The sequence below is a fragment of the Rhipicephalus sanguineus genome, chromosome 4, assembly GCF_013339695.2.
Source record: "Rhipicephalus sanguineus isolate Rsan-2018 chromosome 4, BIME_Rsan_1.4, whole genome shotgun sequence".
Classification (NCBI taxonomy): Eukaryota; Metazoa; Arthropoda; class Arachnida; order Ixodida; family Ixodidae; genus Rhipicephalus; species Rhipicephalus sanguineus.
The window spans coordinates 86,081,863-86,108,259 of NC_051179.1; the positions used below are offsets into that span (position 1 = coordinate 86,081,863).

A 26,397-nucleotide genomic window follows, 5' to 3' on the forward strand; every position below is an offset into this window, starting at 1 on the left:
ATGCCGACATGTCATATGAGCAACGCCAGGATCCATGGATAGCCTCTCTCCTAGAGTATCTGTCTCAGGCGTCTCCACATACAACCAACCGCTCGCTTCGACGCACTGCTCGCCACTTTAAAATCCGTGATGGCCTCCTGTACCGCCGAAACTACCTGTCTGATGGCCGCAAATGGTTGCTGGTAATTCCTCGCCATCTACGTTCCGACGTCTGTGCCTCCTTTCACGCGGATCCGCAATGCGCCCATGCTGGTGTGGTGAAGACATATGCACGCCTCCGGATTCGATACTACTGGCGCGGAATGTACCGCTTTGTTCGGCAGTACGTCCGTTCATGCTCCAAGTGCCAACGCCGGAAGAGCTCTGTGCACACGACCACAGGTCCACTCCAGCCACTGCCCTGTCCCTCTCGGCCGTTCGACCGCATCGGGATCGATTTGTACGGTCCCCTACCGTACACACCAGATGGCAACCGTTGGGTGATCGTCGCTGTGGACCACCTCACGCGCTACGCTGAAACTTCCGCACTTCCAGAGGCCACAGCACGTGAGGTCGGCTTGTTCATCCTTCGAAAGCTCGTTCTTCGGCATGGTGCACCTCGCGAGCTACTCAGTGACCGCGGACGTTCCTTCTTATCCGAAGCCGTAGAAGCCCTCCTCCGCGAATGCAACGTTGTCCATCGAACTACTACCGCATATCACCCGCAAACCAACGGGATGACCGAGCGCTTCAATCGCACACTCGGCGACATGCTCTCCATGTATGTTTCCGATGACCACACGAATTGGGACCGCATACTGCCGTTTGTCACGTATGCTTACAACAGCGCCATTCAGTCTACTACGGGGTTTTCTCCGTTCTTCCTGCTTTATGGTCGGGAACCTTCCTCGTTCTTGGATACTATTCTTCTGTACCGACCGGACCCCTCAGAAACTACGACTCTAGCCGAAGCCGCCACTTATGCCGAAGAATGTCGGCAGCTCGCACGCTCGCTTACCACGCACGACCAGGCCCGCCAGAAACACTCTCATGACCGAAACTTATCTGCTTCGTCATATTCACCCGGAACAATCGTGTGGCTTCGCGTGCCGTCATCTGCCCCCGGCCTTTCCACAAAGCTCGTCCCTAAGTATGACGGTCCTTACCGGGTCCTACGCCAGACTTCATCGGTCAACTACGTTATTGAGCCTCTTCAGCCACCTACGGATCAACGCCGCCGCGGGCGCGAAACTGTTCATGTCGATCGATTGAAACCTCACTACGACCCACCAGTACTACCTGTGCCATAGGTCGCCAGGATGGCTCCTTTTCTGCCGGGAAGTGATTGTAGTGATAAATACGGTTACCATAGAGAACGATGAAGAAGACGGTTGTTGTGGTTGGTGCTCGTGCTGGCTCCGTTTCGGGGAACTGACTGCTGTCCCGTCGCTGTCTCGCCTCTAAGACGCTCACCGTACCTGAACTATTAAACGCATACTATCAATATATATATATATATATATATATATATATATATATATATATATATATATATATATATATATATATATACTTATACGCTCACACGTCAAACGGGCTCACACGTCAGGGGGCAGGGCTGGCACACATCGGCTTCTTCTGGCTGGGGTGTAGGTTCAGCCATGCTTGGGTACCCGCTTGATGAAACGGACTGACCCTTGGCGAATGTGGCATCATCTATCGATTTGACTTCGTGAAGCGATTTGTCGATGAGCAGTAGGTGAGCGTCTGCGCATTCGGCCAATGACTGCGTTGAAAGCGGAGGACCATGCTTTGACGCGACAAGAAGGACCTCTTTCCCAGAATTTGCAGACCGGTCAGGTTTCGCGTAAAGTGAGGGCCGCTTCTCCGACTGTCGCTGGTGCAAAGAGGTCGTAGTGACGTGCTCATACGATGGTGAGCTTCGGGATCGCTTCTCCAATGGCTGTGAACGAGATGTGGTCTCGTGGTCTGTCAGAGACGTTAGTGTGTTAGTTACGGACGCCGAGTCCGTGACCTGAGATGGTGAGCCTGGTCTGAGTTGTGTGGCTGTCCTAGAGTAGGTTGAGACACTGTCTGCAAGTGAGCTGCAATGCGCAGCTGCAGCCTCCTCGAGGTGGTGCCCCTTCAGAGCTCCATTCTCGGTAGCAGTGAGGTTGGACTGGGTGGTGGTAGCGAGGTGGTGATCAATCGGTCCAAAGGCAGCTATGAGCCTGGTGCTCCACTCGGCCCAGGATTGCTGCCGCACGCCTTCGTACCTGTGCCACGCCGCGGCACCATTCCGAAGGCGCTCAATGGCCACGTACCACTTCTGCTGGTCCGTCCAGCACTCGCGAGCTCCGATTGCGTTTACGGTCGCCACCCAGTCGACGGCGTCGTTCTGGAAACCGTGGAACTCCGGTAGTTTGCAGGCAGCCGGTGATGGTGCTACGGTAGGCGAAACTCCGGGGCATGACGACGCCAACCAGTCGAGTTGGTATGAGAGCTCCGTGAGGGCACACCGCAGCTCTCTGCGGCTCTCGGGTGAGCTCTCTTCATGGTCTTGCGAGGCGGCGGCGGCCAAAGCGGCATTGGGCGAGTGCAGTGCTGGCAAGGCGGTAGGACACAGCACGGATATTGACGCTGCCAAGGCGGTCACCGTGACTTGGAGTCGCGCGATGGTGGCGGAAAGCTCGGCAGCGCTCTCGGGCGATCCGCGCGTGGTGCCTGTGGTAACGTCCGAGGAATAGGACACGACCAGCGTACTCACAGAAGAGGGACCCTTGTCCAAGGGAGCTTGGACAGCACCCCTCAGCGGCTCTGGTGCCGATGGAGTACTGAATAAGCCGTTGTCGCTGCGGGAAGCGTGGACGGCATTCCCGGGCAACGGTAAGCCGTGTACTGTCTTGGCGGCGCCGGGGTAAGCCTGCCCTTGAGCCACCGAGGAGGCCTGGACGCCGTCCTTGAATGGTGGCACAGGTGCTTCCGGCAGTTGTAGCGAGACGGGCTGCATAAGCGTTCCTTGGAAGGAAGGCCCACAGCGCCGATGAGCCACGAGGACGCACTTACGGTTCATAGTTCGTAGACTGCGCCATTGTAAAAGAGAACAGAGACAACGCCCTTGCTGCAGGCCGGCTGTTCTTATTCTCTACTTCATCTTCCTCTACCTCGCTCCCGCGCGCCGGAGCCTCGGTGCCGCTCTTCGTCATCACAATATATATATATATATATATATATATATATTCGCACGGTCGCGAAAGGTACCAGCAACCCTTTCCTAGTGCAGACGCGGGCAGACGGCGAAAGGAGTGCAATGGTGTCGGAGAGACCGGCGCAGTAGACCGACACAGCCGTTGACGAGTTTGGAGGCACTTTCGTATCGTCTTTGACGAGGATCTTGCTCATTGCCGATGGACTGTCTGTCGGCGTCAAATGTGAGAATGGTGAGAGTTCGATTTCGGCTTGTGCGCAACGAATTACGGCGTCGTGGCGGGAGAGGAAATCCCATCCCAAGATGATGTCGTGAGAGCATGCCGCAATTACGATGAACTCGACGTCGTACAGAACGTCCTGAATGACGACGCGAGCAGTGCATACTGCTGTAGGATGGATACTCTGGGAGCTCGCGGTACGGAGGGACATCCCAGAAAGTGGCGTCATCACTTTTCGAAGTAAGCGGCAAAGTTTTGCGTCCATAACGGATACAGCGGCTCCAGTATCGATAAGAGCCGATGCGCGAACACCGTCCACAAGCACGTCGATTACATTCGATGGACTTCGCTGAGGGCTTTCACAGTTCGATAGCGTCGCAGCCCTTGCCTCCTGGACTGCGACGACTAGTTTTCCTGCTCTCGTGCGACCGAGCGTGGCCGCATGGGTGACAGTGATCGACGTCGTGGAGACGGAGAGCGGCGAGTAGCTGGTGGTGGGCGTGACGTCGGCGACATAGGTGGAGGTGGGTCGTAGAATGCGCGGCTTGACTGGCTGGTGACAGGTGACGCGACTCGAGGCGGCTGCACGCGTTGACAATAACGTGCCACGTGACCGGCGTAACCGCAAGCAAAGCAGATGGGCCGGTTGTCGGGGGTGCGCCATCGGTTCGTCGGGGTAGCTCCGCCCATGTCGCAGGACGCGATTGACTGGTCGGCTGCTGAAATGACTGCATGGCGGGCTGCAGTCGGGGCCGAGGGACGGCGTCAGCATATGTAGCCGGCACACCCGCCTCAAAGAACGGAGGTCTAGCGGCGGCTTCGGCGTAACTCATTGGGGCAGCCGCAGGAATTACTTGGGGCGTCCTGGCGACAACTTGAGCGTAACTCTGGGGCGCAGGAGCCGGAGGTTGCGGGTGGTACTCAGGCATGACCTCCGCAATTTCCTGTTCAATTGCTCGGCGGAGAGGAGGAAGAAGGGTGGTCGACGACTGTTGAACGTGCGGCGGGTGGGCAAAGGCGAGGAGAGAGACCTGGCGTGCAATTTCCTCGCGCACGAACGACTTGACTTCTGCCAGCAACGCGGCCTGGTCAGATATTGCCGCCAAGCCAGCAAGCTCTGCGTCGCGTGATGGGGAGCGACGGGTCATCGAACGCTGCCGGCGGAGCTCCTCGTAGCTCTGGCATAGCGTTATGACCTCGGCCACTGTGCCAGAGTTTTTGGCGAGCAGCATGGTGAAGGCATCGTCGTCAATGCCTTTCATCACGTTCCGGATCTTGTCAGACTCAGACATGGTTCCGTTGGCCTTCTTACACAAGTCTAAGACGTCTTCGATATAACTTGTGAACGATTCACCGGCCTGCTGAGATCGTTCACGTAAGCGCTGTTCGGCTTGCAGCTTACGAACTGCTGGGCGGCCAAAAACGCTGATGACGGCGGTCTTGAAGTCGGACCAAGTCGCAAAATCGGACGCGTGGTTGTTGTACCACAAGCTTGCTACGCCCGCGAGGTAGAATACCAGGTTGCTTAACTTGCCTTCCTCGTCCCATTTGTTGGGGATGCTGACGCGCTCGTAAATTGCGAGCCAGTCCTCCACGTCGGTGCTATCGGCGCCAGTGAAGATAGGTGGATCGCGTATACGGGGGACACCGGGACATGTGCTCGTTGCGAGAGGAGGCGTTTGCTGGGCGGCGTCTTGAGGCATGGTAGATGGCAGGGTACGGGATCGGAGCTCCAGGGGCATTTAATGGGAGCAGAGCACTCTCCACCAAATTGTTAAGGTGTTTAATAGACAGCACTCAACGACAATGAGTAATGGCGACAGTCACGGCAAGGCACGAACTCCCTGCGCGAGCGGCGTTCTTCTTCAAGCAACCAAAGAGGACAACCCACTAGAAGGCGCTGGAGAGGGTAAACCATTACCATGTCCCAAGGCTTCTCTACAATATATATATATATATATATATATATATATATATATATATATATATATATATATATATATATATATATATATTGCCACGCCCACTTCTTGTTTTATTTTGAATTATTCGGGTTTGACCAGCAAGGACGTTTATCAACGATCGACGCTGTCCGCAAAGCAGTGTTCGAGAAGCTTCTCGATTGTAGTAGATCGTTTTGTTAAGATTGCGCGCCACCCGTGAATGTTCTAGCTTTGTCGAGAGATAATGCCGCCACCAGCGATAATGCTGGAAAGTTCGATAGCGCCTGTGTAAAAGCCGATGTGCTTGACCGCTTGTCATTTGATCGACGGACGACGCCCTGTTCGCCGCTATCAATGTACAGCGTGTATTGCTGTAGTTCTAGTTCTCATTTTCCGGCCACAAGTTCGGCCAAATAAACAGTTTCATCCTGCAAACGCCGACTGCTGTCTTCGTCGACGTCACGACCACGTGACATCTGGTGGAGGTGCTGCTTCTTCCATGATCCGGACGCCCCCGCGAAGCGCTGACCCAAGCCCAAGCCGCGAAGAGGACGGCAGCAAAGAAAACCCGGATCGTCGAACAAGCCGCAGGCAGAAGGGACTGCAGCCAGAACACGGGCTCCTTCCCGAACAAACCAGGCAGCCCCAGGTCACAACACCCACCGCAGCGACAATGACCGACCCCGTGCAACCTGCGCCGATCCTGCTCCGGCAGCCCAAGGAGCCGCCAACCTTCCGCGGGTCGTCATTCGAAGACCCGGACACCTGGCTCGAGACTTTCGAAAGGGTCTCAACATTCAACAACTGGGACTCCGAGGACAAGCTGCGTCACGTTTACTTTTACCTTGAAGACGCAGCAAGGACCTGGTTCGAGAATCGGGAGTCCACTCTTCAAACTTGGGACGCCTTTCGAAGCGCTTTGCTGCAGGCGTTTGCAAGCGTCGTTCGAAAGGAAAGGGCCGCAACCTTGCTGGAGACACGGGTTCAGCTCCCGAACGAAAACGTGACCATCTTCGCGGAAGAAATGACCCGGCTGTTTCGCCACGCTGACCCCAATATGCCTGAAGAGAAGAAGGTTCGTTTCCTCATGCGAGGAGTAAAGGAACAGCTCTTCGCTGGACTTATGAGGAATCCACCGAATACCGTCCAGGAATTCGTCTCAGAAGCCACGACCATCGAGAAGACGCTAGAAATGCGCACCCGCCAATATAATCGCCGATCAATCCAAGACAGCCCCGTTGTTCATGCGCTCGGCTCCGACAACCTGCGCGAAACAATCCGAGCGATCGTGCGAGAGGAACTGCGCAAGCTGTTGCCCTCACCCCAGCCTCAAGTGGACTCCATCGCAGACGTCGTTCGAGAAGAAATCCAGCAATCGCTGGGCACCCTTGAACCGCCACAGCCTCAGCCGCAAGCCTTGAGCTACGCCGCTGCCGCCCGACGCTACGCTCCCCCGCCGCGCCCGCGTCAAGACACCGCATCGACGCAGTTCCGTCGCCAGACACCGCCGCAATCATCGACGCCCTACCGCCCACCTGGCGGCCAGCACTACACCCCGAGGAAGACCGACGTTTGGCGCGCCCCTGACAACCGCCCGCTCTGCTACCACTGCGGGGAGGCCGGCCACACGTACCGCCGCTGCCAGTACCGACAGATGGGGCTACGCGGATTCGCCGTGAACGCGCCGCGCCCGCAGCCAGGCGAACGGCCTCGCGACATCGACGACTACCTCACCGGAACACAGTGGCAACAACGACGACCTTCCCGCTCGCCGTCGCCCGGCCGCTACATGTCACCGCACCGCCGGCAGTACACTGGCCCAAACCGGGGTCGATCGCCTAGCCCGTATCCGGAAAACTAAGGACAGCAACCGATGGAGGTGCGGTTGCTGAACGACGAAACGTTGAAGATCCTCCGCCGTCGACGACGACGCCGCGACGAAGTTCCGAGCCCCCGCCGCACGCCGAAAGACGTCCTGAAGACTAAACTTTGCGACCCGTAGAAGCAGACCTGACGACGCAACGCGGAAGCAGCGGTGCAAACCGACGTAGCCGTGACCCGACGCCGCGACGTACACGCAACGCAAGACGGCGGACTAGCGACCTCGACGTACTATTCGACGGACACAACGTTACCGCTCTCGTCGACACTGGGGCCGACTATTCCGTCGTCAGTGGGTCTTTCGCCGCGAAGTTGAGGAAATTTAGGACTGCTTGGGAAGGTCCTGAAATCCGCACCGCTGGAGGTCATTTGATAACGCCGGCTGGAGTCTGCACAGCAAGAGTCAGCATCAGTGACCGAACCTATCCTGCGAGCTTTCTTATCCTGCAGCACTGTTCCAGGGACGTGATACTTGGGATGGACTTCCTAAGTGAACACGGTGCCGTAATAGACCTGAGATCTGAGTCAATAACACTAACCTCAGAAAAAGCGCTGCCGTCACACACGACGCCAGGAAAGCCCGCATTGAATGTGATAGAATAGCACGTCACCATTCCGCCTCTCTCCATCATCATCATTTCCGCCGGCACCGAAGAACACGCAGACCTTGAAGGTGTCGTCGAGGGCGATCAGCACCTACTTCTCAACCGTCAGATTTGCGTCGCAAGAGGCATAGCCGAGCAAAGGTAGTGCTGACAAATTTCAGCCACGAATATAGGCACCTCAACATTGGTACGACGGTCGCCTACATCCACGAATTCGTGGAATCCAGCAATGCTCTCGCCCTCTTCGATGCTACCGAACCTGCTTCGACGAATCGACGAAACCAACCAGATTTCGACGTCAACCTGAGCCTCCCGAAGCACAAGCAAGACCAGCTAAAAACCCTGCTCCTACAATTCAAGGAATGCCTCTCCTCGTCGCCAATAATTCGACAGACCCCAGTCGCGAAACATCGCATCATAACAGAAGAAAGTGCCCGACCAATCCGTCAGAACCCGTACCGAGTTTCGACGCGAGAAAGCGAGGCCGTCAAGAAACAGGTCGACGAAATGCTACGCGACATCATCCAGCCGTCCAAGAGTCCGTGGGCGTCACCTGTGGTGTTAGTCAGGAAGAAGGATGGAACCCTACGTCTTTGCGTCGACTATCGTCGCCTGAACAAGATCACGAAGAAGGACGTGTACCCTCTCCCACGAATAGACGACGCCCTAGATCGACTCCACAACGCCAAGTACTTTTCGTCGATGGACCTCAAGACCGGCTACTGGCAAATCGAAGTCGACGAGAGAGACCGAGAAAAGACTGCCTTCATAACACCAGACGGCCTGTTCGAGTTCAAGGTCATGCCCTTTGGTCTTTGCTCGGCGCCCGCGACTTTCCAACGCGTTATGGATACAGTACTGGCCGGCTTGAAGTGGCAGACGTGCCTTGTGTACTTGGACGACGTCGTTGTGTTTTCCTCAAACTTCGACGAACACCTTCGACGCCTTGAAGCTGTACTTCAAGCAATCAAGACCTCCGGACTCACCCTGAAGCCTGAAAAGTGCCGTTTCGCGTACGAGGAGCTCTTGTTTTTTGGGTCACGTGATCAGCAGGAATGGTGTTCGCCCGGACCCGCGGAAAACAGCTGCCATCGCTGCCTTCCTGCCACCCACCGATAAGAAGGCCGTACGCCGTTTTCTCGGCTTGTGCGCCTACTACAGACGCTTCGTCAAGGAATTTTCACGAATAGCCCAGCCACTAACGCACCTGACGAAGACCGACGTGCCATTCAAGTGGGAAACGGCGCAAATCGAGGCATTTCAAGAACTTAAACGACGCCCTCAGATGCCTCCAATACTAGCGCATTTCGACGAAGACGACGATACGGAAATCCACACCGACGCAAGCAGCCTAGGACTCGGCGCCGTCCTCGTGCAGAAGACTGACCGGCTGGAGAGGGTCATCAGTTATGCTAGCCGGTCGCTGTCAAAGGCAGAAATCAACTATTCCACAACGGAAAAGGAGTGCCTGGCCATCATCTGGGCTACATCGAAGTTTCGCCCCTACCTGTACGGCCGGCCCTTCAAAGTTGTGAGCGACCACCACGCCTTGTGTTGGCTAGCTAACTTGAAGGACCCTTCCGGTCGCCTCGCACGGTGGAGCCTACGACTGCAAGAATTCGACGTTCACGTCGTTTACAAGTCCGGAAGAAAACACTCTGACGCCGACTGCCTGTCTCGTGCCCCCGTGGACCCGCCGCCGCAAGACGACCAGGATGATGACTACTTCTTGGGAACCATAAGTGCCGACGACTTCGCTGAACAACAGCGATCCGACCCGGAACTCAGAGGCCTTATGGAATACCTCGAGGGCAAGAACGCCGTCGTTCCGAAAGTGTTCAAGCGAGCACTGGCGTCGTTTTTCTTACGCAACGGCGTTCTCCAAAAGAAGACCTTCTCGCCACATCGAGCCAAGTACCTTCTCGTGGTGCCCCCAGAATTGCGACCAGAAGTCCTCGAGGCCCTGCACGACGACCCGACAGCAGGACACCTCGGTGTTTCCCGAACGCTGGCAGGTGTACAGGAAAAGTACTACTGGCCGCGCCTTGCCGCCGACGTCACTCGCTACGTAAGGACATGCCGAGACTGTCAGCGACGCAAGACACCGCCAACAAGACCAGCGGGCTTTCTTCAGCCGATCGAGCCACCTCGGCGACCGTTCCAGCAGATCGGGATGGACCTCCTGAGGCCGTTCCCAACGTCGACTAGCGGTAATAAGTGGATCGTCGTAGCTATACCGACTACCTGACCCGCTACGCCGAAACAAGGGCCCTACCTAGAGGCAGTGCTGCCGAGGTAGCGAAGTTCTTTGTTGAAGACATCGTTCTACGTCATGGCGCCCCAGAGGTCCTCATCACCGACAGAGGTAGGCCGTTTACAGCGGAGCTAACTCAGGCGATCTTGAGGTACAGCCAGACAAGCCACCGCCGGACCACTGCCTACCACCCTCAAACCAATGGCCTCACCGAGCGGCTAAATAAGACCATCGCCGACATGCTGGCCATGTACGTTGACGTCGAGCACAAGACGTGGGATGCCATCCTTCCGTACGTGACCTTCGCATACAACGCCGCTGTGCAAGAAACGACGCAGATGACGCCGTACAAGTTGGTGTACGGACGGAGCCCGGCAACGACGCTCGATGCCATGTTACCAAACGTGACCGACGAGGAAAACATCGACGTGACCACCTACTTACAACGTGCCGAAGAAGCTCGACAGCTCGCCCGCCTGCGCATCAAGACCCAGCAGTACACCGACAGCCGTCGCTACAATCTTCGACGACGCTTCGTGGAATACCAACCCGGCGACCATGTTTGGGTCTGGACGCCGATACGCCGACGTGGGCTTAGCGAAAAACTCCTTCGGCGATATTTCGGGCCATACAAGGTTCTTCGACGCCTCGGCGCTCTTGACTATGAGGTCATCCCGGACGGCATTACGAACTCCCAGCGACGCCGCGCACGACCTGAAGTCGTCCATGTCGTGCGCCTTAAGCCGTTTTTTGCGCGTTAGCGAACCTGGGGACTCTACTTTTCCTTTGTTATTGTAATTTATTTATGTATGCACTTGTTTTTTTCTCTCTCTTCTTTGTTCTTTCACAAGCATCGGGACGATGCTTTATTCAGAGGGGGGCAATGCCACGCCCACTTCTTGTTTTATTTTGAATTGTTCGGGTTTGACCAGCAAGGACGTTTATCAACGATCGACGCTGTCCGCAAAGCAGTGTTCGAGAAGCTTCTCGATTGTAGTAGATCGTTTTGTTAAGATTGCGCGCCGCCCGTGAATGTTCTAGCTTTGTCCAGAGATAATGCCGCCACCAGCGATATTGCTGGAAAGTTCGATAGCGCCTGTATAAAAGCCGACGTGCTTGGCCGCTTGTCAGTTGATCGACGGACGACGCCCTGTTCGCCGCTATCATTGTACAGCGTGTATTGCTGTAGTTCTAGTTCTCATTTTCCGGCCACAAGTTCGGCCAAATAAACAGTTTCATCCTGCAAACGCCGACTGCTGTCTTCGTCGACGTCACGACCACGTGACAATATATATATATATATATATATATATATATATATATATATATATTATATATATAAGTCCCAAAGAAAAAATAATTGCGAAAGAACCTTCCGCACCGCGTGGCGCTAACCACTACGCCACCAAAGGCAGATCCTTCAGGTAGCTAACGGCGAGCGTTATATACACGCCCTTTACCGCAGTACTCGGAGACGGCAGGCGCTTATAAGCGTTTCTTCATTACCAGCGAGACGGCACGAGGAGCGCGACGGGCGCACTTTGCGCAGGGAGAACCTTGCGCTTCCGCTGTATGCTCGCGCGGTAGTAGTTGCCGAGTAACGCCGTTGCTCTTCGCCCTACAGGGCCGCCATCGTGCGCTTATCTCGAGGAAAGAAGGGGGCGGCCGGGGGGGGGGGGGGGGGGGAGCGGGGGGTTGTATGTCTTGTGCTTTCCCCGCGATGTCCGCGCTGAAGTCACAGAGCGCACGAAGGTCACTTCGCTCGCTGCAGCGGCCGCGTTTGCGAAAGGAGCGCGCTGTTCAAACAGAAATACGCAACAATTGTGACAGTTCGCGCTCATCCTGTGTGTACCTGTTCATTCGTTTCGTGCGTCCTGCTTTATGTTTGAGCAGTGCGCTTCAAGTGTCGAGTTGTGACGCATGATAGTTCGCGCTCGTCCTGTGTGTGTTCTTTTCGTGCGTCCTTTGCGCTTGAGCGACGCGTTGGAAATTTCGAGCTGCTTTCCGTTCTTCGCGTTACATTACAATTTGTTGCCATCGCATTAATTGCTTCGCCGTTGCGGCGAAACTGTGACTTTTTCTTCACAGTCGATGTATTGATCCTCCTCCGCCCCCCTACGAAAGCTTTGCGCACCTAACATAACCGGGTGAGGTGCAGAAACCGGGTGAGAGAAGGTTGTGCACGGCCTCCGTGATCAGTCCACCTGACCAAGCGACGATGTTGCGTGATGACGTCATCATGTGACGTCACGTTATCGGAAGTCACAGAGACGGCATAATGGCGTCACAAATTTTGGCAATCTGCGACGTCGTGATGATTTTTTGCATCGATCGTGTTGACGCCGCCGATGCCGACGGTCAAATTTCGCGTTTGATGAGGCATCTGAGACTTTTGCCTTAAAAACACACTACCAAGGGACAGGTATACACATATTATAGAACAACTTTGAACTGACACTGCACAGAACAGGGAATTTTACGTCAATTTAGGTCATGCCAATCGGCCCCCAAAGATACTCAACATGGGGGTCAGTGCCGTCTTCGCCGTTTTACACACACGTTGCTTAGCTGTGTCTTTTGAAAATTAAGACGAAAACCTTAGATGCCTCATCACACGCGAAGAGTGGCCATCGGCGGCGTCAACGCGAGTGATGCAAAAAAGTCATGTGATGACGCCATCATGACGTCACAGGTTGCCAAAATTTGAGACGTCTTCGTGACGTCACTGTGACGTTACATCACATGATCTCGCGTGATGACGTCGTCACATATGGCATCGTCGATTGGTCAAAGGTTGGCTGATCCCGGAGGAACTGCAAAACCACGTGAGCTGCACAAAAAGCTTCCAATGCCTACGATCCCGGAGGCAGTGCAAAGCCACGTTGGATGCGGAAAGCCTTCGTCGAGAGCTGGGGGGGGGGGGGAGTTGTGAATACAGGCGACTTAGATGAAAAAGGAAATGGCTTTCGCCTTCCAGTCGTCTTAGGTGAGTGCGTAGGACACCCTTCGTGCGACGCACAGCAGTAGTTGACGCGTGTTCGCTTCGTGCTTCTATACTTTAAAACGAATACACTGGGCAAATGTCACTATGTGCTATGTTTGTGCGTTAAGGGCGCACATATATATTGCCACGCGCGCTTCTATTATTTTTATCTAACAAGTCCGTTGCACGTGTAGCAGCTGCCTTACGCAAGACGCGCCCTAATGTATGGGAACCTTCCAGATTATGTTAGAATCTTCTCATAGGCTTGAGCGCGCAACGGACACAAATTAGGTGTGAATACAAACGTACATAACCCACCTCAGCCAACAAAGGATAAGGGTTTACATTTCAAAGTTCAGACGTCCAATACAAAGGTAATATTTGACAGCTCGTTAAGGAACACCCTAAGCTCAGATTCACCGTCAGCATTTAAAATACGCGCAAGAGTGTGTTAATCTATGGTAATTAAGAGGGTGTGACCATGTCTAGGAAATCAACGAAAGCAAAAATAGGTTTCAGGGCATTCGGTAAGAAATGCCATCTCATGACTCCTTGAAAAGTGCACAATTATTACATATCCCCAGCACTAACGTACTGAGCAGAAAATCAAAGGCAAACAAAGGGGCTTACTAGAAGAGCGAGGATTGTACAATAAATAATAAAATAACAAAAATTTTAGTACTAGGATCATGGGACGGCAAGATTCTTAGAGTTTTAAGGGGACGATTTATATCACTATTAAGTGTAAATGAATACATCGACGTAGCACCTACCATGCGTTGCGAAGGGTAGATAAACAGTGTTCGGCGAATGATTGGCAAAGGGCACAAAGAGAAGCGGTGCGTGGTCACTATTGTAGATTTGTATATGCTATCGAGAATTGTGGAAATGTTAAGGTATAAAATGTAGTCAAGATGTAGATGCAGCACAGTTCGGTTAGTTGGACAATGCTGGGAGAAGAGGTCGTCCTTCAGTAGACCTTAATAGGCTGATGACAATTATGATGTTCATGTTGATGATAGAGACATAAAAATAGCGAACAGTGCAGTAAAACAAAGCAGCATACACAGGCACGAAAGAAGGAAAGCCAAGGGCCGCGAGTACGAACAGCAATATGTTTATTGAAAAAATAGAAATCTTGCTAGCCCCGCCACGGTGGTCTAGTGGTTATGGCGCTCGACTGCTGACCCGAAGGTCGCGGGATCGAATCCCGGCCGCGGCGGCTGCATTTTCGATGGAGGCGAAAATGTTTGAGGCCCGTGTACTTAGATTTAGATGCACGTTAAAGAACCCCAGGTGGTCGAAATTTCCGGAGCCCTCCACAACGGCGTCTCTCATATCGTGGTTCTGGGACGGTAAACCCCAGATATTATTAGAAATCTTATTAGCAGGCTATCTGAGTGTAGGCTTTAGAAATTCAGATAAAAGAGGAAAGATGACCGAATTCTAAATTGTGCTGCGTCACAGAAACAAACGTCAGCACACAGAGATGGCAGGAGCGCTGCGTCATTCGCTTGTGTCACGCAGAATATTTCACATGATCTTTAAATATCACTTCGCCCAGCCGCGAACGATGGCATAACGATAACATAATTATTTTTGTTCATCTTCGCCAAAAAGTACCAACATGCTTGTGAACGTGCTTGTTTCAGCGAGCCATCGATGACTGGGTATTCCTATGCTTTCTAGTCGGAAACGACTTCCTGCCCCCTCTGCCGTCCTTGTCGATCAGGTAAATATCGTCAGTTTCGGGAATACTGTAATCAACGCGCACGCGCCGTGAGCTGGTGTCCCTGAACATCATACATGCAATGAAACTTCGAGTACACCAAGCACATTCAAAGTTTTCTTGGCAACGCTAAGATGTATTTCATTTTCTGCTGTGACAGCCCATTGCTGTCGCAGTAAACGAATTGGGAGTTGCGAAGGATCATTCAAAAATATGTTTACTTTTTTTTTTCTCACAGCGAACGTGCACTGGAAAGGCTGGTCAACGTGTATAAGGAGACTCTGCCGCAGAATGGTGTAGGTAGCGTATTTCTATCTGCACGCATTCTAGATGGCTTGTTGGTTATCAGAGATGCTGATTCTATTGCAGGGGTCTCAAACACGCGGCCCGCGAAGCTTTCACCAGAGGCTCGGCCCACACATTACTGTCTTCGTCTCACAATTTTATTGTGATAGCAATTATATGAACACCCTAGACGGGTTTTTGCCGTCGCCGTCATGTTCCGTGTAAAGTCCAAATTGATAAAATCTCCCCGCGCATCGTATGTCCAGCCGGGGTTAAAAGCGCGCGAGCGGGGTGAGGAACGCGGCTGAAGCAGAGATGAAATGAGCCTCCATCGCACAGAGGGCGCATGCGATAACATCATCCCGTGTGCGAGCCCTGCCGTCGATTGCTGCTCAAGAAGAGAGCAAACGCCCCGCCTGTCTAGGAGGAGCATGTCGGGACACCGGTGAAGGGGGGGGGGGGAGCTGTGTCGCTCGAGCAGCCACTGTGAACTTTGATTATAACGGCGCGGTCACGACCGCTGGCGCGCGCGTTATTTCGGCAGGCATCTGGAAACGGCTTGTATACCCATCGACGCGCTGTGCTCTCAACGCGAAGAGACTGAGCGAAAAGCGCTTCTCTCCCTGGAGCGGCCGTATTCTCTTACATCAGTGTTTTGTAGAGTTACGCGAGGTCGGATCCAAAAGAATTAGCTGCTAGCCTTACGTCGTATAACAATACAATTTGTTGCTGTCACATTCATAGGCGTAGGGTTCCCCATCAGGGGGGGCGAAGGTTCATCGCAGCGCCCCCCCCACCCTACTAAGTCAATGTATGGGGCAGATTTTGCGCCCCCCTCCCCCCTCTTAGGTGACTTGAACGGTCAATGTACGGGGCAGATTTTGTGCGCACGCCTATGATCACATTCATTGCTTCGCTCTTGAGTTGAAACTGTGACTTCTTTTTAAATTTTCTCAATAAGTAATCCATGAGCCTTCAACCCACAGTGGACAGCTGCCCGCACAGGAAAGGAACTTGACGGGCAAGGGCGACAGCGTGATTAAGCGAGCCGTATTGAAAACTTTAGCAGTTATTTGATGCTTGACAAGAAAAAAGTTCTCCGGCTTTGCTAAATGTTACTTGTATTATTTTCTCGCCTACTGCGATTAATAACATGAATTAGCTCAGGCAAGCTAGACAGACGTGACCGGTCGCAAGCATGTCTTTCGTGAGGCACCACACGCGGTCACCATTTGCTGAAACATAACCGTGGAAGCAAAACTCTATTTTACAGAATCAGAGTCCAGATTTGTAATGCTGGAGATTGGTATCGATATGCTTCTCGAATCCTGACGCCGAATTCCCTTTAAAAAATGGCCCCATGTAAGAGATATGTGAAAGGGCTTTTAAATAGCAACATAAGCTGACGTTTCATTCAAACGAAACTCCTCTGCCCCGTGCACCCCTTTCCCGGCCCTTGCGGGACTGAATTTCGTGACTGCGCGGCCCGGTAGCTGAGGTGAGCTTGAGACTCCCGTCTTAAGAAGTACATGTACGCAGAAGAAGTGACATTTGGGCAAGTTGGAATTGGTTATGCATTTTTGAAATGGCAGCGCAAGAAGCACACGAGAAAAAGTACAACCACACTTTTGTACAAAAGTGCAAAAGTGTGGTGTTCTGTATTTTTTCTCGTGTCCTTGTTTTTGCGCTGCTCATTTCAAAGATGCAGAACATGTACGCAACGCTTTCTTTTATTTATAGAATATTGTCGCGTATCTAAGAAAAAAAGGCATCCACTGAATGTTTTCTGATAACTTTTGTTTTGTCAAAGCAGACAAGAACGACAAATTAGAAGCGGTGCATATTGACAAGTGATGAGCTAGTATGTAACCTTTGAGCATTTTGCAAGCGTCAATCGATAATAAAAAATTTTCGAACTATTAAAGTTATGCATTAACTGGGTTGCTCTGCAGAAAAAAAAAAACTAGAACGATGTTATAGTTTGTTCGTACTATAAAAATATGTACTTTCGGTACATGCGTGACGCTTCAGTGCGCCGGTAATACGCGTTTTGTAGCAATCACTTACAGAGTGAGCGTAGTGTATTTTATGTTAGCAGTAAGCTACTGTGGTATATTTCTTTGATTTTTTCACTTTAAGAAGCGCAGATTCAGACTAATATGCACAGACGTCGAGATGGCGTCATCATCCATCTTTTCTTAATGGTGCCTTTCCTGTTGTTTTGCCGCGTACTGTCGAGTTGCCGACCACTCCTGTCGACGACGTGAGTGTATCGACAGTATGAGTGTACTGATACCTATTTAGTACAAGTTCCTTGCCCACACAGAGACGTTTGGAAGTTGCCTCCACAGTATACATCTAACCATCTTGTGCATGGTCGGTCTCGTCTTGTTTTACCTTCCACTTTGGCTAACTTTCAGCTGGATTGACCTGGTTGCCAGCATAACATGACCAAAACATCCAACTTCTCTCTCCATTACTTCAAAAGACCATTTCGGGTCGATCTCTCCTCGTACTATCCCGCAAGTGTAGCGTACGATTTCAGCTGAACGCAATGTTGTCTATTCAGCGTCCCATTAGAGGCGTGAGGCTGGCGATCAAACCTCTTCATTGAGCCCGGCGAAGGTGATTCATCGCGAGATCTTAAGTATTGATTCACACAGCCGTCTTCCTTACCACCGCATAAGCGTCACATCACTGGTTTAGTTAAGCACAGGGAAGAACATCACTGGTTTAGTTTAGCACAGGGGAGAACGATTCTGCGGCTCGGTCTCACGGCCTCCCGTGGTGAGTCGAACGTCGGCGACGCTGAATTCGTGGTACATTGTATGTGTTATAGTGTTTGTGTGTATTATGTTCTCTGTGTATTATATTGGCATTGTATTGGCTTATTTTTCATGATACTTCATTACTCCTTAGATTCGGCTGGCGAGCTCGCCGTTATGTAAAATCAGATAATAAATGTCCACGTGTTCGTTTGCACGACGGCGTGGACTGTGTCCGTTTGTTCCGATAGCGGCTCTTTTCTTAGATCCCGCAACCTTCAGCGTTCGCCTAAGGTGATGCGCTAGTAATCTTGGGGCGCTACTGTTTTACCCACGCCTGCCCGGCTGTTGAGATCACCCTCACTGGTTTTTCCAGGGGTACCTGACGAAAAGAGGCTGCGTCGCGCTCAAGCGACTGGAAGTCCTCCTGAATGGTAAGATATAAAATGAATTCGAATAAAAATGGAACGTTTTGGTAGAAGTGAATTGACAGTAACTGTCGGCGAGTGGGTAACATGTTAAACGTTCGTGTACGATCACCGTGAGTTGGACAGAATAATACACGGATGGATAAGTCTACAACACGTGTATTGTAGACCTCGTATACTCATTAGCAGCTTGAACTATTGCGACACTGCCTATTTGTGCCTCCTTGTAGTGTGACCCCACCATAAGCAACTATACCACAATATCTTAAACACTGGATAGCGTAAATTCGATACAGGACAAAGGAAGAACACAGATGCACAGGACAAGCGCTTTGTCCTGTACATATGCATGCGCAGGGTTCCCCTTCAGGGGGGGGGGGGCGAAGGTTCGTCGTTGCGCCCCCCTCTCAATTATGTCAATGCCTGGCACTGACATTGCGCCCCCTCCCTATTATGTCAATGTGTGGGGATGACTTGGCGCCCCCCCCCCTCTTAGGTGAATAGGGGGGGGCGCCCCCCTGACCCCCCTCCCCGTACGCACGCCTGTGGTCCTGTATCCAATTTAAGATTATGAACCAACTAGCCTAGCAACGAATTTTATTCATACCACTATAGTCGCCCTGTTTATGGCGTGTCAGTGGTTTTTGCCGCCGGGCGATTTTCTAGTTCCTCGTTTTTGTGCAAACCGCGCGCCAGCCTTCCCCTGATAAGCTAGAAATATCTAACTAGTATCAGCATTGTAAGTCCCAATGATAACGCTCTGGAGGCAAAAACACATAAGCAGGACTACGGAAGAGCGTGTTGTGTGGGAAAGAGGGCACTAGAGAAGCCTTATGTCAAGGAGAATAAGCGGTACGCCGCCAGCGAACAACAAAAGGACACATTTGCAGCCTAGTGCCATTATCAACGGCTGTTAACACATTTGGCAGCAGCAGATAGTATCTGCAGATTACAGCACATCATCAGTTACATATCAGCATATTTGCACGCAAATAAGTTAGGTAATAATGATTACGAATACCAAGAAATGGCGAGAAAGAGACCTGGGGCATTGTATTATGATATATTGTGCAAAGATCAGTGCTATATCACTCGGGAATTGATACCGAGAATTTATACTCGGAAATTTATACTCGGGAATTTACACGCAGAAATCGCCAAATCTGAAGAATATATTTTCAAGCAGCGCCACAGACAGGAAGTAAGTTACGCTAATTTTACATGTGTACAGATCAACATTTTTCATACAGCTCACTAGGCCACCTTTGTCTGTGCAAATCTTTCCTGACCATCTCTTCTAGGTCAGCATCAAGGCAGCTGCAAAAGAAAAGGCAGAGAGGAGGGCGGTGAGTCTGCGATTATTTAGTCTGTAGGCTTCATTTATGCGCTAGTTTGTCCTTCATACAGGAAAACGGTCATGAGCGTAAAAGGCGTTCTAATTACCTATGGTGCAAAAAAACGGAGGTGATTCGCTGATTCTTTTTCCACACTGATGTCATGAACTTTGTGAAGTGTCAGTAGCATCTTCATTGGAGGGCGAGGAATGCAATAGCTGACGGAAGTGAAATTACTGCTTGTTCGTTGAAAAAAAAAAAGAAGGCATGGCCGATCCCGTCCAATACAATGTTCCTCATAAAAATGTAGAGTACACTAGTTCACGCGTTGATTGATATCAGTTTGCTCATACCTCGCCGCGACAGAGCTGCGCCAGGTAGATTCTGTACAAGTCTGGCCCTCTGTTTCGGTGTTCATTCAAAGCTCGCGTTGCTCCAGCAGCAACTGCGAGCTATGCTCGTAATCGCGAGCGCTGCCGCGCTTGCTATACATCAGGAGACGGTTCGTAAACTTGCTGTGTTCTCAACGCTGACTTCGCGTTTTGAAGACTGACAGTACGAAAACCGCTTCGGTCCCTGAAGCGGCCGTATTTGCTTAAACCAGCGTTTTGTGAAGTTACGCGATATCGTATTCAAAAGAGTTAGCTACTAGCCTTACTTCGTATAACATTACAATTTGTTGCTACCGCATTGCTTCGCCCTTGCGGCGAAGCTGGTTTTTTTAAACAAGCTGTTCAGGCGCTATTCGTGCTCGAAGATTCAGCGAGGTAATGCTTGTTTCCTGCGCCCGCGAAGGGGAGCGAGGGTACTGCTAAATGCCTACTTTGCGAAATACAGCTTGAAACATCAGAACGCCAACGGTTCTAGCTGCCCTCTTGCAACGAGTGGGCCTTTGAATTTCGTGTATGCGCATTGCAAAGTTGACCTCTTTCGCAGTTTGTTGAAGTTATACACTATAATACTTCTCGATGATGATGATAACGTTGTGGATTTCAGTGCAGTGAGAAATGTGAAAATAAGTGTGTACTGTTAGACTGCACCACCGTTCTTTATGAATATATCGCGTCGATATGGTATCTAGGAATTGTAAATTTGCTGTATGTAGACGAACACTGTTGAACATTCGGCGCATCATTGTTGTAATTTCAGGAAGCTGACGAGGAAGAGAGGCAGGCGCTGTCAACTAACGAACGGCTCGCTGACGTCGTAAGTTTACGGGACTCGAGCTGCACTTAGCGAATGAAGAAAGTCGGGAACGCCGGAAAATACAAAGCCTTAAAATAACGTATAGGTTTTATCACTCAGTGATATTTGCTAACATATGTAACATTGTGCACCATTTCCACAAGCGCTTTGTTGCGCTTTTCAACGAGGGCTCCTATAGGACGTCCAGATACATAGGTGTGTTTTGATAAGACGCATGAAGCTCCTCCTCAAGTGCGGCTGAGGTGCCTGGACGGGCGCCTTACACACACGTCTAACAATAAAAGTGTATTATATCTGATGCGTGCATGCGACTTATCGTTGGCGCTGCCGCGTCTGCTTCGTCATTTTCCACCAATCCGTTCCATCCGCATTACTCTGCGCAAATACCTGCTCTGTCGCGTGACCCATGTGGTGTCACTGCTAAACAATGCAGGGTTCGCGGCGAAACGGTATACGGACGAGGAAAAAAAAAAGGTAGGAAAAGCAAACACACCGTGCCGTTAAGCGCGGAAGGACAAGCTACGAATTCGTGGGATTTTCTTCACGAAAAATATGCAATTCAGGGAGGCAAGGCATTTGGCAAAACTAAAAATACAGCCTGGTGGCTCACAACGATAGGAATTGTAGTAGGCTGATAACGATAGGAAATGTGTGTAACTTATAGTACTACTGCTGCTTAGCATCCTACGAAGTCGAAATAAATTTGGAGGACGCTTGATCGAGCTTCGCCTCGAGAGTAGAACGCGATAGCATAATCGGTCCCGTTCGCATCGCCTTCTCAATCGCTAACCTCGAATTATCGCTCACGGACAACACAATTTTTTTGCTCACAACCACCGACATCGACACCGGAATTTCTGCGAAACGAGCTCCCTCATGCTATCGCGTAAAATGGATTACGGACGCAATAATTGTGTTAGCGTGTTCGGTGGATGTCCTAATTAATCGCATGACTTAGTTGAGCAGCTGAATGTGCAGATGAATGCATCAGTCGAATAATAAATCTAGGCTTGCTGTCCCGCTATCGCCAGCACTATCACCAGCACATTGTCACTCACGGATAGCGATAATCCGCGATCGTTATACTTTCAAATGTTTGAGCTTTCTTTTGGACCTAACCGTGACTTCCTGAGAAGATAAAGTTTCGATGGTCCGATCTCGATGATAGTACGGTTTAACAGTGATAAGACCAGCTGTGTGGTAAGGTATCGTGGTTCTATTGTACAACTGATTACATTTGCAGGGGGACGGTATTGCATTGCCTACTCGCAAGAGGTAGCGTTTTCTGGTTTGGGCGCGAGTGCTCAAACGCTGTTCCTCTAATCGAAGACGTAAAAAGGTTCATTTTAGATTTTCCATCTTGTGTCGCAGCGTCTTCTTGCCGCTAGAGGTAGTCGCAGACGCAGCACCGTGCTCCCAACTTGAAAGAGCTAAAAGCACCGCTCAAATTATGGGTAAATCGCGAAGGTAAACGGAGCGCTGCAAACACAGAGCGCACCAATGTTATGCAACAAATCACTTGAAAGGAATTTCTAGCCAGATTATACAATAGAAATTGAGGTTTATATGCTTCGATCACTATTCGTTTTTCTCACTTTCAAGCATATGTTTTACTGCTATGGTTGCTTTATATCATATTTCTAGCAGTAAGCACTTAACCAGGCTGTCTTATCTCACTATCTGCAGAAGTACAGCAAACTCATGCCTCCGCGTGGCGTCAAGCGCCCAGTCGAAAGCGACGACAGCGACGACGATGACTCGTCTGAGGACGAAGTGCGGTGAGCGCTGATACGACATTAAATGCGAAGCATTTCTTAGCAAACCATGGGCACTTCGACCGGATCTATCTCTATCTATCTATCTATCTATCTATCTATCTATCTATCTATCTATCTATCTATCTATCTATCTATCTATCTATCTATCTATCTATCTATCTATCTATCTATCTATCTATCTATCTATCTATCTATCTATCTATCTATCTATCTATCTATCTATCTATCTATCTATCTGTCTGTCTGTCTGTCTGTCTGTCTGTCTGTCTATCTATCTATCTGTCTATCTATCTGTCTGTCTGTCTGTCTGTCTGTCTGTCTGTCTGTCTGTCTGTCTGTCTGTCTGTCTGTCTATCTATCTATCTATCTATCTATCTATCTATCTATCTATCTATCTATCTATCTATCTATCTATCTATCTATCTATCTATCTATCTATCTATCTATCTATCTATCTATCTATCTTAAAAAACCTTCAGAAAAATCTTATTTACCTCTTAAAGAAAATGCATACTGGGTAATGTTGTCTCTCCTAAATTCCTTAGCTTTAGGAGCTCGCTTTCAAAGCAGCCTTCTGACACTAACTTAAAATTTGTTGAGGTTATATGTAATATTGAGGAAAGCCAATTATGCAAAAATTGCAGATAACTCACATAATGGACGTGCTATCTGCGAACGTGTCACGCCAATGGGAAATTCCAGAAGTGACCTTTTTTTTCTAAATTCAAACTTTGAGGAATTCTGCTATGCGGCTCCGATGAATTAGTGCTTACTGCTGAGCTACGTTTTTACACGACGTTGAATAACGGCACTTGATGCAACATCATCTATATATTCGTATTTGGTTTATTACTCTGATGTGTTTTTTTTTTCGTTGTGCGTGACGTAGCTTATCACAGTATATTCAGAAGTTTTTGAAAGAATTCATTCTAACCTTTTACTAATAATTTCCGATGAAGGTAAAATATTTGAAGGTAATACGTGTTAAAAAGCACTTCACTCGAGGTAACTGCTAAGGCCTGTAGATATACAATGCAAAACAATCATCATTATCCTCAAGCCATAAATGGGTGTTAAAAATGAATTAGGGAGGACTATTTCGGGCTTCTAACATTAATGTCGCTAGAGCATATTCATGCTAAATGACCTTTCGTTCTTATTTGTCTCACATGTTCGTGTTAGATTCAGTTGCTTCACTGTCTTATAAAGTTTCCTGTATACCCTTCTTTTATTGTTTACCGGCTCCTGTTGCAGAGATTTTCGTAAATAATTGTAACCGCTTTTGCCAAATCCCCGAATCAGCGAACTAAGACGCAATAGGGTAACACGCAAATTGATTAATGATTCGTCGGTGAGACATGCATCAACTTGTTCTACAAAGAAGGAACGTTCTGCACGAGATACAGTGCGGTACCTTATTAAAGTGGGAAATCTATCACGCTTGTCTCGTTTCAGGCTTTGGGAGGACGGCTGGAAGGACAGGTATTACGTGGCGAAGTTCGACGCCAGCCCGGAGAACACAGCGTTTCGCCAGAACTTGGTGAGCACGGCTTATGTACCATCTATGGCGACGCGAACTCTCCATATTTGGAGACAGAAGCATAGATATGCTCGACAGGAACTGGTCCGCCCGCGGCAGCCACACTTAATATGCACGGTAGCAAAACGCAACCATTCTAGCCTAGGTACATTTAATAGCGCGTTCAATATTCAAACGCGCACCAGGAAGCTTAAATAATGCGGATTAACCCACTGCGGACTGCCATGCATTCATACGGTTGTTTTGGCATTTAAAACTTCATAGCTCATTTTAACTACGCGCCTGTGCATACAACGATTGAGTGAAACAGGTATCCTCAGCTTCGCGTTATCATCGGAGAGCGAAGACATTCTGAAGGCGCATGTGGGCAGCATCTTTCAGCCGGCTACGCTTATTCTTTCTTGTACTATACAGAAGTTTTTCTCTTTAAACAAGCAAAACGTCCGCTGCCTTGTGCAAACTAAACAGTACGAGCGAGAAAGTATGGTATAATGGTGACTTCAATGTTCGGGGTCACCGTGCGCTAGTTTAGCTGCGCATGTCTGCTTTATTTCATATCGCTAAATTTTAGTAACCGATATTTCAGAATGGTCTGTTTGCCATCAACTATAATTACAAGACAATTTTTTTTTCTCGGGAAGTGTCGTTATCTGTCGCAATAAAAACATCTAAACCAAGTCTCATTTGCAGTCAAAACTCAAAAAAGCTCGCCTATAACCCGCACAAAAAAAAAACGCAGTCTGCACCAAGTCGCGCAAGGCTGGGTCACGTTAGAGCTGGAGGGCACGTCTCAGCTTCTCTTGCTAACCATCTGTGCAGAATGCTTGGGTGGTCATTGAGCGCGTGCCGGTCCATGATGATGATAATTTTCTATATATGACACGCGGCAAATCTCGACCATAACAGCTCTGCTGTAAAAAAACACCGTTTCGCCACAAGGCCGAAGCAAGGAATGCGATAGCAACAAATTGGAATGTTATACAAATAAGGCTAGCAGCTATAGCTCTTTTGGACCCGAAACGCTGGTATCAGGGGCGTAGCCAAGGGGGGGGGGGTGGGGGGGTTCAAACCCCCCCCCCGAAAATTTTTAATTTTGCTTGCGTATATAGGCACGCACACACACAAACGTACGCACGAACATACATAAAGTATGGTTGAACCCCCCCCCGAAAAAAATTTCTGGCTACGCCCCTGGCTGGTATAAGGGAATACGGCCGCTCCAAGGATCGAAGCGGTTTTCGTGCTGTCTGTTGTCTCAACGCAAAGTAGGCGATGAGAGCACAACCCGTACAAGGCTATACAAACCGTCTACTGATGTCTATCGAGATAGCGACCGCGCCCTTTTGATCAAAGTTCGCAGTTGCTGCTCGAGCGACTTAGCCCCTTCGCCCGGCGAAAGACGGGCGGGGTGTTTGCTGTCTGCTTGAGGAGGCATTGACGGCATGCCTCGCACGCTGGGCGATGTTAACGCACGCGCCCTTCGTGCGACGGAGGTGGACGGCTCATCTCTGCTTCAGCCGCTTTCGTCGCCAGCGCTAGCGCGCTTTACTCGCGCGTAGAACATAACGATGCGCGGGACATTGCCATCGATTCCGACTTTATACGGAACATGACGGCGACGGTGACGGCAAAAACCCGCCAAGGCTTTCCATATAATTGCTATCGCAATGAAATGTAACTAAAGTCAAAACAAAAAACAAAATTTCCTGTTTGCAAAGGTGGCTTCAGGGCATTTCTTTCTAGCTGTACAAGGAAGCTAGCTTCGCGGTAGTACGCGGGGATCAATTTTAGAAAGTTTTCCGCGAATCGTTGTTGAGATTGCGGGTTATACGAGAGAAAACTTATACGAGAGAAAAAATTATTGATTATCCTACGTTCGCGCAGGCCCGTGAATACATCAAGGGACTGTGCTGGGTTCTGCGCTACTATGTACAAGTAAGATTTCTTTTCTAAGCTTCCTGTCACTGCACGGTTTACGGATTTACTATATCTCGTCAAACGCGCTCTTCAGTCTTAGCAGGGCCTCATAGAGGAGGCGTTGGTCTTGGTTATCCACAGGTAGTTAATTGTGCCTGACGATAGGAACGGCTGGCAACTTCGACACCAAAGCTTTTGAGGCGTAATTAAACGGCTTAGCAGCCGGCCACAGTGTAGTACACACACTAAGAAGTCATTTGACTCCTTTTTGTGAGTCGTGACTTGCCACGTATATGACTCTCTAAAGAAACACGCGACCTCTATTAGGAGAGAATTATACTC

At 50.2% G+C, this 26,397-nt stretch overlaps 1 protein-coding gene across 1 annotated transcript in view; it reads left to right on the forward strand.

Moving 5' to 3' along the window:
* The window catches only part of LOC119391375 (5'-3' exoribonuclease 2-like), a 51,666-nt gene that overhangs the window by 19,450 nt on the left and 5,819 nt on the right, over positions 1-26,397 (forward strand). The window contains exons 11-19 of the mRNA XM_037659058.1: positions 14,726-14,805; positions 15,041-15,098; positions 18,229-18,286; positions 19,432-19,481; positions 19,582-19,626; positions 20,764-20,820; positions 22,507-22,598; positions 24,054-24,138; positions 26,023-26,073. Of these exons, the coding sequence (XP_037514986.1) occupies positions 14,726-14,805; positions 15,041-15,098; positions 18,229-18,286; positions 19,432-19,481; positions 19,582-19,626; positions 20,764-20,820; positions 22,507-22,598; positions 24,054-24,138; positions 26,023-26,073 (576 nt within the window). The remainder of the gene's footprint in view (positions 1-14,725; positions 14,806-15,040; positions 15,099-18,228; positions 18,287-19,431; positions 19,482-19,581; positions 19,627-20,763; positions 20,821-22,506; positions 22,599-24,053; positions 24,139-26,022; positions 26,074-26,397) is intronic.